General features: G+C 30.7%; 1 protein-coding gene across 2 annotated transcripts in view; it reads left to right on the forward strand.

Annotated features, from left to right (window-relative positions):
- The window catches only part of Fhos (Formin homology 2 domain containing), a 151884-nt gene extending 136860 nt beyond the window's left edge, over positions 1 to 15024 (forward strand). For both annotated transcript variants that reach the window (XM_018453910.1, XM_018453909.1), the window contains 5 exons: positions 44 to 186; positions 774 to 1041; positions 1363 to 1486; positions 5273 to 5443; positions 14638 to 15024. In XM_018453910.1, the coding sequence (XP_018309412.1) occupies positions 44 to 186; positions 774 to 1041; positions 1363 to 1486; positions 5273 to 5443; positions 14638 to 14711 (780 nt within the window). In that variant the 3' untranslated portion in view covers positions 14712 to 15024. The remainder of the gene's footprint in view (positions 1 to 43; positions 187 to 773; positions 1042 to 1362; positions 1487 to 5272; positions 5444 to 14637) is intronic.
- Positions 15025 to 16016: the final 992 nt, after the last annotated feature.

Here is a 16016-nt window from a genome sequence, read left to right on the forward strand (position 1 = left end):
TGGAAGAGTTTTCTCGGCAACGCCAACGCGGTTCTGCTTTCAGATTGGTGCGGTAACGAGAGCCTCGAAAATCGATTTCGACGAGCTGGCGGCGAACATCGCGAAACTCGAGAGCGAGTGCAAAGCATCTTGGGACCATCTCAAGCTCATTGCGAAGCATGATGGTTCTACGATGATGAAGGTCAAGTGAGTATAATTCCTGCCGAGTTTCTTAGCCCCCGAACCAATTTCCGAGATTCTCTCTCTCTCTCTCTCTCTCTTTCTCTCGTTCTGCTTTCCTGTGAGTCTTTCTAAGTATTTGTGTTTAAGAAGTCCCAAGTGGCTTCGATGAATTCGGGATAGAGTTTTTTTTTCAGCGAAACTGGCTGCTATCCAAGTGGAGCTTCCATTAATTACCGAACGGACATTTTCTCCTTCCACAAGTCTTTCTCTTCGTTCCTTCTGCCTGTAATCATGCGCGCTGCACTTGCATTCTCCCAATGGACTTTCATTTTTTATTTTTTGTGACATTTTTAATTAGTTTTTTATTCTTTAAACTTTTTATGCTTTTCATGTATTTTAAAGAAATTAAATAAGTCAAAGATATTTTTTAGCAACAGAAATAACACGTATGCATACGATACATACATTTTTTTAGTCAATATGTTGTTCTTTATTGAATTATTTTATTAGTAAAAAATTGTTAAAAGTTTTATTTTATTGATATATTTTACAGTTATTTGCTGAAACATATATTTTTCTAAAAAGTACATTGTTTTATCTTAATAACACAGGATGTCTGATTTCCTTGCTGATTGTGCCGAAAGGATAATCGTCTTAGGCATCGTTCACAGACGTATCATAAACCGTTTCCGCAAATTCATTCTGTGGTTGGGTATACCACTGCACAGAATACAAGACACAAAACCAAACGAGTTTTGTAGAATTGTGTCCGAATTTGCTCTGGAGTACAGAACCACTAGGGAACGAGTGATACAGCAGCTCGAGAAGAAAGCCAATCATCGAGAACGCAATAAGACCAGAGGGAAGATGATAACAGAGGTAAGTCATTTTTGTTTTATCTTTCGTTAAAAACCATCATAGCAAATTTCATCGACTAAAATATATTTATACTGAGTTGGATTAGCTTACATAATATTAATCGTAAATATTAATTAGCATAGAGTATTATAATAAATTTTTTCTCTTTGATTTCTATATTTATATGCTATTTTGTAATATTGATATAAGAGTATAAAGTTATTTCTTAAATATTATTTATATTTGAATAAAACTATTTAATTTTTTTTTTACAATATATTGTTTTCATAAAATTTTTCACGTATCTTTTGCAAGTTTAAAATCTTGATGTTCTTATTGCAGGTCGGCAAGTTTCGTACAAAAGAGGATCGAGCGGACGCGGAACTCAGACAACTACTTGGCAGTGACATTTCAGATGTCGAGAGTATCCACGGCACTTTACCATGGAGAAGACAGAAGAAAGACGGTAAGTTTTGTCAGACGTTTTTCGTAAATCTTTTTCTACATGTTCCTGGATGTTCTTTCTTCCTGTTTTAGCGCATTATATCCTTGTATTGGTTAATTTTATCTTTATCATAATAAATTTTGTCTAATAAATATGCAGTAAACAATATCTTATATCTTATTTTATACAATTCACAGCGATAAGCAATTCATATTGAAAACAAATTGTTTGAAATGCACAGCACAATGCTGTAAAATTTTATGTTTTAATTTAAATTAAGTAAGAGTAATAAGTTGAGTGTTCTCATTTTCGCGATTGGACGAAGATATTATCGCAGTGAACGATCTCAATGTAATATGATTGCGGTTTTCTAGCCTCTATTTAGACTCGCTTTTAACTTGAGCGAAAATAACGCACTTTAAAAGACGACGGCCATGTCGGCTGTTCCACCGCGGATAAGAACAAAGTGTGAGAATTTCTCTTCATCTCCGTAATGTTCCAGCTCGGTGGTGGCGGCGACGCGCGCGAGATAAATGTCGCCCTTAAGCAGCGGCTCTTGCAGGCAAGATTTAAGGATAGCACCGGGTCATTTGACGACATTACCGGAAAACGAGAAGTAAATGCGTCGCCGTCTTTGTGATTATACGATGCGTTCGCGGAGGGACACACAGTTTTTTTCTCCTTCCTCCGTATTTAGTCAAATGTGAAACTTACCGACTTGCATAAGTCACCGTTCATTATCTTTATTGCTTTTGCACAAGGATACTCGTACAAGTTTCTCTTTTATGCGACTCGGAATTTTCTTGCCCAAAATTCGCGATGATGTTCGAGATTGCGTATATCCTCTATACCGTTAAGCCGTAAATGTAACTTGACAATAAGTAGCATTATCATTCAGTTGCGAGAAGCGTCAAGATAGGATGCCTTCGACGGTGTTGCTTCATAAATTCGGTATTCATGAGAGAAAAATTTCAACTTGAGTAGAATTTTGTTTTACTCACTCTTTATTGCGCTTTACGCGCGCTACATAAGATGATAACTTTGCCTCAAGAGGGCAGAATGTAAAAGTAGTTAACTTCCAGAGGGAATATTCGAAGCGACGTGGATATTATTCGAGTAAAAGTATCGCGTAAATAACAGCCTCTAAGAAATTTATTCCTTGAATTTGTTCGAAAGAATTCTATTGGACTAGATGTTATAAGTTTTATCGTAACATTGTTCACAAACTTGTTATCTTTCGTACTTTCTTCTTGCCAATTTTCTTTCTCTACGAAAGTCTCTACACTGAAAAAAATTTTGTTCATTTTTGGTCCAATGAATGATCGTTAATCAATGTCCGACTTAATGTCCGACTTAATATAGTTAATTCATTGATACAATAATTGGATTCATTTATACAACTATACATTCATTCTTGCAATGAATTCTAGTAATAGTTTTATAATCTAAATCATTATGAGAATTCATTGGACTAATTTTCATTATTTTTTCATAATTCAATGAATATTTTATTGTATTTACGTACAGTTTTGATTCAGTATACGAACCTGCTATGGTATTTACTATTTATATGAATAAATATTCAATGAATATAATTAGTTAATCAGTATTTCTTTCACGTTAAGAAGAATATTTTAAATTGGTTTACTTTTGAAGTTAATTGCTGGAATTTAGATCTTCATAATCATTTGTAATAAATATACAATAACCAGAAAATTAAATTTTGTTATTTCTTAAAGGTCAACTACGTTACAATCGATTACAGACTAAGATGATACAAAATTAATATGTTTATAAATAAATATACTTTTACTTTGAAATTATTGGAAACTCTACTTATTCTGTGATTCGGTATCTTCTTTAATTGAATATTTATAATATTATGATTCTATATTCCATTGCGATAAATACCAACACTAAAATAATTTCATATTAACTATACACTCAAAAAACTATTCATTTAAAATAATGAAGATTCATTGTTATTATACGTACACAATCAAAATCTATGGCAAAGCTACCTTGAAAAAAGATGCTGCAAAAACGACTGACACATCTTGGATCTTGTAAGACTGATATTACATTGTAACTGCGGATCACCTCTTTCTTGGGAAAACGTGGAATTTTTATTCCTGCTTTCGCGCAGACGGGGGTACGTGGAGGATTGGGCTAACTCAAGGAACCAAGTGGTTGGTGCCCATCCGGCTCGTAAACTCAACCACCCACGTGCATTACCATGGCTGCGGCCATCATAACTTTTCTCTCCTTTATTCCCGTGTATGCCACGACATAAAGTATCTAAACGTCCCGTCTAAGTCGTGCTGGCGTTTTCAGCTGGATATGATAGCCCTCCGGTTCCACAGCTGGAAAAGTCTTGCAAGTTGTGCAACAAGGATCGTGGACGATGCGCGATGATTTATTTTAACAATTTGCTGAGTAATATAACAATACTACGAACATATTAGATACAATTAATCGTTATTCGCGGTTGTTGGCTTTATTCTTGTTTCTTTCATATTATTTCTATTATATAGTATTTTAGTTTTACTCTAAATAAAATTTGATAACTGATTATTGCGAAAAGTCTTGAACTTTTCTGAATAAAAATGTTACAAATATTTATACTTTTTAAAAAAATTAACTTTTCTATATTTACAAAAAAAAAAAACGCATTGAACATTATTATAAATTGTAAGAAAGTTTTTAAAATATTATTAATGGTAATAAAACTTTTATTTTTCACAATTTTTTTATAAGAACAGAGAGTAATAATATTTAAAAAAATAAATACTAAACATAAAACGAGAATATTTCATTTACATTGTTTTCAGTTATTAAATGCAACTTCATGATTGTATATTGTTTTGATCAAGTATATTTTAACAATCAATGTTAAGTAAAGTATATAATTTCTTGACTTATTTTTAATTAGAAATTTATTGTATTATTTCTCACTTGCTTATACAACGAATACGTTAAGTAGAACATGTCATCAGAGCCAGCAGATCAGATCAACGAACAGGAAGCCATTTGAAAGTGTTTAACATTCCTTATGGTAGAGCAACTACGAAAATGAATTGTCTAGATTGATCAGCGGTCGTCAAAGAACGCGTAATAGGCGAGACTTAAGGATCTCTTCCTTCCTCTTTTCGTTCCATTCATGAAAATTCTATTACCATCCTTTCATTCTCTTCCTACTTCGTCTCTTTTTCCACAATCTTTGTCGTGTACAGAACTGCATCTATGATAGTTTTTCTGGGACGAGTTTGAAAGAAGCTCTGGAAGAAATTCTGTGCATTTGACAGTTTCGAAGTTTCTGCCCTGCAGACCTAGATGTGGTGATTGTAAGAAATGAAATAGTGAGACAATGTGGAAGAAGAATCTTGTAGATGCGCGACATTCTACAAAGGATTGTCTTTACTTAAACGCATTTTATTTTTGAACATATTTCCCATGAATAAATAGAAAAATGTATCTTATATAAGTGAAGAAATTGTGTGCTTAGTTGAACATAATAATTGAAATCAGCATTAACAATTTGCATTGTCATCTCTTTTCTCTAAATAAATTTTTAAAAATAAATACAAAATTTAATTTATAAATAAAAAAATTTTGTTCTTATGACAAATAATTGGATTATGAATTTAAATTTGTTAATGATTTATATATCTAATCTCTGTTAATATATGCAACGTATATTTATAAATAATACAGAGCTACGCAGTATGTGCTACTTTGAAAATAAAGCTATTACAAAAAAATTTGGAATGTATTCATAGAGCAGCAGAAGATATTATTATGTTTTAGGGCGTATAATTTCACTGGGTCCGGTACTCAGGGACGAAAGCACCAACGGTAACTTAGCTGATGGAGTTGACGAATTATTGGAATCTTTGGTGAAAACCGCAACAAAAACGCCAGCTACTAGAACTACGCCACGCGAACGCAAGAGGACCAGACACGCCGATCGTAAGTCTTGTAAGTGTGATCCCAGCACCATGCACCCAGATTCTCCTTTCCTATCATTATCGATCGATCTCTGGTCGAGGAATTAATTATCAATCGATAATTTATTAGATTCCTAAATTATAGCATACTTATATCTGTGTATGGACACAACTTAAATATTTCATCGGGAAAACCGCCAATTTCTTAAATGCATTACATTACGTAATTAATTAAAGTGCGACAATTAAAAACTTTAAAAGAAGCAAATCATTAATCAAAATACTTATAATATATTATTGGTAAATGTAATCCACAATAATAAAAACTCTCGATAATTGAACATAACAATAAAAAAAGAAAACAAAGAGGCGGTGAAAGTCAGTAATCAGTGTGTAGTTGGAATAATAAAAAAACTCTTTAATAAATTAAATAATATAATAAATCGGACGTTTCGGCTCAATTTTGAGCCATCCTCATTGGACAATTAATAATAAATTTGAACTGGAGTAACTGCATCAAATTCGTACCTTTCCTTTGCATTATTTTTTGTGCATTATGTGCATTATCGTGGATGAGAAAAATTATATTAGTAAAAATGATGCATGTACCTGTTCCCATATGTTAATTGCATTAGTTTTTATTTTATGGTAGCTCAGTATTATTTTAATATCATATAAAATAGAGAGAAGAGACGAAAAAAGAGAGAAAAAGAAAAAGAGAGATAAAAAGAAGGGAAAAGAGTACATTTTGCAACATATAATGGAACAAAAATTTGTAAGTAGCGTGAAAATTTTCCATTAAAGTTTTATTGGTAACAGAAGGTACTGGGCGTTAACCGCAGAATTTTCCAATAACTTCCAACGCCACGAGAGCCTTGAATTATTCGGTGTAAAGTATACATTATTGATAACCGTTGGTCCACAGATAGAGCTATGAGGCTACCAGAGTCGATCGATAAACGAGAAGTTTGGAGATGTCGGCGTCGACGCCCTAGATCGAACATGCGATCGTACGCGTGTCGTCGATTCGGTCTATCTTATACTTTCCATGCACTTTATTAGCACCGCAGCCTATCTTTACTTTAATGCCCCTGCTCATTTATGCTATCTCAACTGCTGTTATTACAACTGATCGAAATTTAATAATAATGTCTTGTACTATACGATTTTATTCTTTAGGATAAGATGATTCAAACGGTGTTTTCAAAGTAGATGTAGAAATATGTAACATAAAATTATAAATAATAATAACGCTTAATTATGACAATAACATAATAAAACATAATAGAGAAAGAATATGTTTGTATTTAATATATATATATATATATATCTATGGGGAGAGAGTTGCCGAATGCGTACTGGTCGCCTAAATCGTACCTTATCAATATTTTATATAATTAGTTAATATAGGCAATATTTAGTAACAATAATATAAAATATGAGAAATGAGTAATATAGACAAAAATATAATAGCCTACATCTTGTTTTATGGATGTTAATGGCGTTTTAAAAAATCAGATACATCTGATATTAATTTTTAATCAACTTATGTAGCGATCATCCAATTTTATTATAAATTTTTGTGTTTTTATAAAAGAAGATTTATTGTAAGTAAAGATTAAATCGATATTTTTACAAAATTCGTCAAGTTTCCTAAATCGTACTATCAAAAGATAAGGCTGATAACTGACACACACAATAATAAAACTAATAATTAATTGATATCAATAATAAATATCAAATGCAAAAATAAATAAATTTATTTTTGTTGTCATTTGTTTTTTTTTTATTATTGTTATTTAATAATTATAAAATATTTGATTTTCTTCAATAAATTATTAAAATTAGATATTAATTAATTATTAGGTATTAGTTAATGATTTCTTTTATTAATCTTATATTTTTAATTGTTTTCATTCATTAATTCAATACTTTTAAAGGAAATACGATAAAAAATACCTATAGGTACGATTTAGGCGACCGATTGCCTAAATCGTACCTTTTGCAGCATGTTACAAAAAGATTTATAACAAATTAATTTGTTATTGGTGGAAAGTTAAACATGTAATAATAAGCGTCCAAAACCTCAAACTACAATTTCTAATGTTCATTTGCATATAAAACAGTGCCAAATAGAAAATATAATAAAAAATAGATTAAGTAGTACGCATTCGGCAACTTTCCCTTATATGAAGTTAATATAAATGTTTTATTATCTAAAATTTCAAGTATGTATTTTTTAATAATTTTGAAATTTTTTCTCTTTTAAAATCTTGCATATTTCAAAGGTATATTTTTTATTTAGAATCGGGTTAAAGGATACAATAATAGGAAACACGCTTAAATGTTTTAAATAATATTTCGATAATTTAATTAAAGTCTTGTTAAAATAAAGTTTATTTGGAAAACTTAAAAAGTGAAATTTGTTATCTATTCAGAAATTAATAAGCTAAAATTCTTTAATTTTCAATATTATAGTCATTTGGTCAAAGTTTTGCGGAGGAAAAATAAAATTATCGTTGATAAAAATCGTATAAAGAAAATGTTTTTGAAGTTTTTGAAGTTAGTATAAATCTCACGAAACGTTGTACAAAGGAGAAACACAGACAATGCGCAAAATTTCGATGTAATTCTTATCAAACATAAAAGAAATTTTACCGGAAAATGCAGTGATTAGAGCAGAATGTACACGCGAACATGATTGGAAATCTGGTAACGGAAAATGCAGCAGTCTAATATCGAGATAACGTAATGCAGCATAATGCGAGTAGATTGTGGCGTTTTTCCGTTTCTATTTTGCCAGGCCAGTAATCGATCTCAGCAGAAGTTGAAATAATGCTTCACTGGACCGATAGCGCGTAAATCTCGCCATAATCCGATCACCGAGTGGCTTGGCCAATCTTTCCTCTCGCGATACTTATGATAAGCCGGTTCAGTACGCGTCCGAGCGCGTCGAGCACGTAGCCCTGTTCCACTATTATTCAGAGGAAAACAGTGTATTTAGCTTTAAGCGATTTATACTTCGCCAATTATAAATATAAATAATTTTCTGTACTAGAATTTCGAATTTTTTATGTTTATATAATACTATTATTCATTATATGATTTAAGAATGTATTACACGTATTTTTTAACAAAATTTAAAAATTATGAAGAATTACAGATTTGTCCGTATTACATTTAAAAGTAATATAAAAAGTTTGACGATGATTTAGAATCTGAATTAAAAATGATTTCAATCATAAACAAACATGTTTTAAAAAAATAATTAACGTAAATGAGAAAATTTACATCATAATTGTATTCTTAAATATGAATATTGAACTATTTCATATGTAACATTTATTTGTACCGAAAGAATAAATTTCCAATTCTAGTCACTTTTTGCAGAGACTATACATTTTTTTAGTTTTAAATTTATAATAAGTATTTAGAAATTCTTTATTGTTGTTAAAATTTTGAACAAATCTTAATAGATCAGTAAGATTAGTAAGATACTGTATTTTGTGAAATGTCACGTAATATAGTAAATTCAAAAGTGCGTATGTAAAATTTAAGATAAATTAAAAAGTAATTGTAAAGAGATATCACTTTTCGCTACGATAGCATGTTCGACCTAACTTTCCAAAGATATTTCTCGAGGGTGGAGAGTCTACCCTGCTTTTCCTCTTCGTCTTGTCCCGATCCATTCTTCAACCATCGTTCAATTATCCTTCTCTGATCAAATCACGGAATCTACGGTGATGGTCTTATTTTACCTTCATGTTCAATGATCTACGGAGTAGATCAAAGATTATTTCTAACACAACTTGGGCACGCTCCAATAACTTTACTTTAGTTAAGATTGCGGCAAAGCTTGCTAACGGGGTGGCCTAGCGTTCTTGCGTCTCTTTTCTTTCTGTCTGACAGTGAAGCGATCGCGCACCCGAGAGAACAACACCACGCCGGAAGGGTATCAACCCTGATGGGCCAGGGTTTACGTGATTTCTGCGATTAAGGTTCGGTGCTTTTTAAGTTTCCTCTTTACGGTCCTTTTCTTTTATCCAGCATGACGTGATTGTTTGCATGATTTATTTTGACTCAAACATATTGTTTTCTAATATTTATTAATATATTAATTTTGTGGCATGTTTATTAGTACAATTATTAATTACTAACACGAATTGATGGTACTTAACGAACTATTTCACTTTTTTTAAATTTACTCAATTTATTCAATTTACAAATTTAATTTGAAGCGCATATACATATATTATATCTTATTTAAAATTACATCCTAATGAAAATCGTATAAAACAATTAAAATTACATAAAATTTAATTTTGTTTGATGTCAGAATGCTGTTATGTTAATACTAATTTACATTTTTCGGTTTACAATCATTAAAAAAAAATTGTATCATTGTTAGCTCGATATTAAAGTTTGGTATTAATATAAATAAATTTTAATATAAATAGTATTATCTCAACTTTTATAAAAATATATTCTGATCACGCGCCTCTCGGATTAAACTATAAAAATAGGAATTATAACAAAATATATGTATATAAAAACGAATTACTGCCTTTAACAAACACTTGACTATTTAAATTTGTACATCTTTATCAAATCAATAGTCATATAATAGTTATTTCTTCTATGAAAAGCATTAAGGAATATATATTATGACTTCTCGTGGAAAGCCAAAAGCTATTCGGAAACTTTGAGACTTTGCTTTTGGATAACCGAATACGTTAGGATCGTGCGCTTTGAACTTCATGCAATTTTAGTCTCCTATAATATGCATAAGTGAAGCTAAATTGCGCTCGTTTGAGAGGGGTGGAGGGGTAAGTAAAAAGTTTACTTTCTAAATGGAGTTGGGATGTCTAAGTTTCTCGACTTAATAGAGACTTACGCAACGCGAGTGTCCCTCTTGCATACGAACTTCCGACGCTTGGTATAAACCCACACGCTTTTCATCTATTAGCATTTAAAGCTCGATACGAGTGTTCTTACTACTCGTATACATATATGAATGCATGCATATTTATAAATATAATCCTTAGCAATTTTGATTATATCTCACCAAAATGTAAACTTCTATGGAAATCGGCCGTGTGCAATCTTAATCTACTTTATATTTGTAGTCATGCTCACATTTATCGTATCCCGATATAACATGTATAAATTAATAATTATTTTTAATTCTATTTTTTTTATCTTAAAAATGTAGCTCTGGATTATTTGTGATTAGAGTTGTTATACAATTTCTTCTATAGAAAAGGATATAAATTAGATTAATTTTTGAAAGCTTTTAGAGGATGTTGATATAAAAGGCATCTAATGTATAGATATAAAATATACATATAAAATCATTTAAAAAAGTGGTACTTCTTGAGTACATTGGTGAAAAGTGCTTAATATAAAATTGTCGAAAACAATAGGTAAATGAATTCATTTTTAGTGTTCTGCAGATGTTGAATCTTTTCGGCATTACGTGAAGAATATTGGTGTTCGACTTGCAAGAAGTGTCTGCTTCCGCTAGGATATCCGTATCGATTTACCCAACGTTCGTAGTTTCGAAATTATTGATGCGAAATGCTTGGATTGGCGTCGAATGATTTATCAATGTGCGATCGTTTGAGCATAAACTATGATTTTGATTACCATGCTAACATCACATCGAACATAAACCGCCAATCTGTGGCTCGATATTTCGTACATTATGGCAATTGCTTAACGTGTCGTCGAAATGAGCATTAAAATTGAAAGACATAAACTACAATTACCATTTTCAGAATTACGTTTGAAATAATTTTTTAATAAAAAATATTTACTTAAATTACTTAAATTACTTATATTTCATCAAAATATATACAATATTCTCTTTTTTAATCCAAACATGTTTTGTATTGATTAAAATTTAACATTTAATATTTAATGTTTATTTAATTAAATTTATATTATTTAACGAAATTTAATATACTATTAAACTAAATTCAACATTTGCTAATTCAGAAAATATTAAAATTATAATAATTTCCTTATAAAGTTGAAAATTCAAAAATACCACGCAATATTGAAATACTGTAAAAAAATTAATACGTGCGTGGTATTCATTTGCAATTAAAAAACAATATAATATTAAATACATTCGTAATGTATATTTTTATACAATCTCATTCTAATTTAATATATCATTTTCAATGACTAATTGTCATGACAATCGAGCACCGGCAATCTATTACGTATACAAAGTAATAATAATATATAATATTATATATTAAACCATAATCACATTTGCTCATACAATGGAAACTCGCTGTCATTATAAATTCGCTCAAAAGCTGGAAAAGATAGATAAAGCTGTGAGAGATCTGGTCGCAGGGAAATCGGTTTACATTGCATTAACAACGCGTTAACAGCACGACGCGTAGGTTGCTTGCATTCATGTACGTACCATCCGTGCGCCACGTGTAACAGCAAATAATCAGCCCGCAGACTTCATGTTTGTAAAGTCGCCAGAGCACGAGCGATTTAACTGAACAACATTAAATTGAAACGCTTCGCGACACGAAACTCTATCGATTCGCAACGACGAACAATAGGAAAAAAGGAGACAGAAAATTATTACCTATTTACATATGGTCGTTTATATGAAAAAATTAAAATTTAAGACAGCAGATTAATAGCTCGAATGTAATACGATAGGAGGCAAAAATGTTGCATTTATGAATATTTTAGTAATTTACGCAGAGATTGCTGTTTACAACGCTGAAAAATATTTCATATGTGAATTTTCATGGTGACATGTTTACTATTTACAACCTACACAGTCTTGCAAAGAATTAATAATTCATAAGTATTCCTATTAAAATTCTTATAAGAGTATTTATTTCAGTTACTCTAATTTCTAATTATAACACAAACAGATATAAATATTTAAACTTAAAGTGTTATTACTATTTGTCGTAAGAAAAAGGATTATACAAGATTGACTCTTTCGCCCATTTACCCTCTGTGCCTTTGTAAATACAAATGCGTTAGTTACGAGGATAACGAGAAGGATCAAAGGAATAACGGGCAATTATCGAAGAAAGAAAATATACGTGTAATGTTGGTAGTTTGTGATCGAGAGTCCTTTGTTACGCGATATTAGATGAAAGAAACTATAGTATTATCGATATCGAGGGTCCTCGGCGATGGTATTATCTCCGAGTAGGTACTTTACATCACGTTTATTGTGGTCGTTCGTGTTATCGATTCCACGTTTGCAAACCGTAATGAAACCATAATTACCGGACAATGCGCTAATTTGTCATTGACTTTAATATGCAGGGTTAATTGTAGTGAGTATCGAATTCGAAATAGTTAAAATTATTGGTCTCTTTCGTATGTTGTAATCTCTTTCGTTCACTTTTCTATTTGTATTAATTAATTTTACAATATTTCAGAAAATAAAATTGAATAAAAAATTGTAATAATAAATCAATTACTATAATAAAAATCTTAAATTAAATTAAGAGGACGGATCTACTTTTTTCATGATATGACATTTGTAAAAATAATATAGAAGCTTAAATTTTACAAATTAAAGAAAAGTAAAAAAGGGAGTATTAAATTTTGTTTAAAATTATTTACAAAAAATAAGCAAAATATTACTTTCCTACTTTTCTATCAACTTCTATGTAATTTTAAAAAACAGTTTAAAAATTTATATTTCTTTATTTATATTATTATTTATATTTTCTTTTTATTTTAAAAAATTTATATTTCTCTCTCTTCTGTCAAAAGAAAGTTTTGTATTGCATATCATATCGCATTTTTTTACCTTGGTAAAAATTTTCAATAAATATATTTATTTAATTTTTACTTTTCAATTTATAAAATCGAAATTGTACAAATATTACAATCTTCACGCATACTGCTACGTATTTGTCTCAGTATCATTTTGGAGGAGAAATTTCAAATGGATTGCAGTAATTTCCTATATCCACCAACAACCGTTGGCTTTCGTAGTTGTATTCCGAACAGTTTGTTTGCTATTGGACATATCGGCAAACCATCACGTCGACTAATCTACACACAAAGCAGCAAATTAATTCTCGGTTAATTATTTACGTGATCGAAATAGTGCGACATGTGTAACAGAATTCCGATATACACTTGTGTATATTGATACTGTTATTAATATCTCACCTGATTATGCTGGTATTTTAATCCATGCATAAAACAATAACTAACAATAACTTATTTTAATTATTGTGAATTTTCCTTTAATCTGTGTAAATTGAAAACTTGATCAGCAAGCTGAACGAAATTTAGCAACGAATGTCCTTTGTGCAACAATCGCTGTAATTACTGACGGCAAATTAATCGAAGTTTAGAAGTCTCAACGCGCGAGCCTAAAGATTATGTATGAAGTTCTGACTGATGTGCTTGTAGCTTATTAATTAAACGTCGTTGAACTTAATGCGATTTTATCAGAGACTAATGAAAGAGAACTATTAGTATAGAACTGATGAAAGGACTAATGAAAGAGAACTATTAATATAGGAAACATTTCAACATCTCATAGGTGATGGATTAACATAAAAGTGATTACATCCAAATTTTATCGCCATTACCTGGTCGTTTCTTCTTCATTTTCACAGCATGTTTCTTGGAATGCCTCAATTGTATAAATTATAATTTTCTCACTTGTGCTATGTTTTATGTATGTACTATTCGAAATAATACATATTTCACATTGGGAATAATGCGCTTTAAGAAAATTTATCTTTCTGTGTGTTTTGTTTTCAAGTTATATTAAATTTACAAATCTGTGGACGATATCACAGATACTCTACACTAGAAGTGCAACATAAATGTATTACATATCTTTTTCTCGTCTTTGTTAATTTTTTAATTGAAAAAAGCTTTCAGTAACTATTTTAAAAGATTTCGAGCAAAAAGCTTACATTAACATACAATAATCTCAAATACTTTTGAATGCTCCTAAATTTTTATTTTTATTTTGGAAAAACTCAGGAAATACTTTAAAATTATTCTATGTTTTAAAAATTAATAAAACATTTTTATTATGTAAAAAAGTATTATAAAAGATAATTTGTATATTATTACGTAAAAGGAAAGTGAAAAAAATGTAAGTCAATGTGACTCATTTAAAAAGTATTATGTCATATTTGCTTACGACAAAATAAAGAATATTATTGGCGCAAACCACTAGTTGTGCTTCTCTTTCAGTGCGTAGAACGTTAAAGAACGGTCTCTCGGAAGAGGAGAAGAAGCACATCGCCGCCTACATCAAGGGCTATTGACTGTGATAATACTCAAAGGCCACGACATGCTTTCACGAAACGAGACGAAGAAAGAACTGGAAGTTAATACTGCGAAGGGGCGGAACAGTGGAAGCTCGGTGAAAACATTGCGACCTCTCCGTCGTAGATCTTCGACTATAGGATTCTGTTTTCCCCTATTATCAGGACGCTCCGAGATCGGACTGCATCGACGATCGACTCTGCGACACTCTCTGACTCGTTGACGTTCGAGTTCGATATTCGCGTGAAGCCCCATGTGCACTTCGTGTGTGCACCTGTCGTTCGATTTGCTAAGGTAGGATAATAAGTATGAGCAAAAAAAAACAGGAAAAAGATACTATAGTTTTGTTGCGAATTAAACAAGTATTAATCGGTGATTTAGGCTTAAGCCAATGATTGAGAACAGGTGTTTCTCTTAACACGTCGTTCGCGCACGAGAAACAATATCTCGAATGCGTAGGAATTATTATTTAGGAATTATTATTTAGGAATTTCCTTATAGAGAGATTTTTGTTATGTAAGTCCTTCTGTAAACATTTTTTTGTTTTACAAAATTTTCCTTATTTTGTATAGAAATTTCTGAAAGTATAAAGTTGTTTACGTTTCCTTTTGCCTCTTTGAAAGTTATTACGCGTGTTGTGCGTATATTATATACATTTTACGTATGTATCGTATTCGGTACTTCTCGGAAGATTCACTCGAATCGCGGACGACAGGGTCGACTTGACAATCATATAACAGCACGTGCCTCGACGAATTTTTATAATCGATCGATTTTTAAGAGCGACTATTCCGAGTAATCGATGCTTTTGTTCGCATCGATCCATTTACAACGAAGAAACAGCCATTTTGCATACGAAGTAAATATATTCTAGATTTTAGAACGATTCCTGTCGAATAGCAAACACATACCGAACGACATAAATCTGCCTAGCAGCTTAATTATTTTAATCATCATTTTATTATTGCGTTTCGTAGAAATGCATAATCACATTCATTGTAACTTTCTGTGGAAATGATTCTTTAAATAAAAGAAGAAGCAATTATAAAAATAGATACGAATATGTAATTCCCCTTCTTCCTTCAAAATATTTCTTTTTTTCAGAGAAAGGCAACTTGTTTTAAGATTTAATACTTTCTGGATTTTTCAACCTTGATTTTTTTATAATATAAAAGGTAAGTTTTATATTAAATATAATATAAACGATCAAATATAACGCGCGAAAATCGAATAATTATTAAATAATTATAAATTGTAAACTAATCTTTAAAAACGTATTTCAGTTCTCTCAAATTCTAGAAACT

Source organism: Mycetomoellerius zeteki, unplaced genomic scaffold, assembly GCF_001594055.1.
Source record: "Mycetomoellerius zeteki isolate Tzet28-1 unplaced genomic scaffold, Tzet1.0 scaffold415, whole genome shotgun sequence".
Classification (NCBI taxonomy): Eukaryota; Metazoa; Arthropoda; class Insecta; order Hymenoptera; family Formicidae; genus Mycetomoellerius; species Mycetomoellerius zeteki.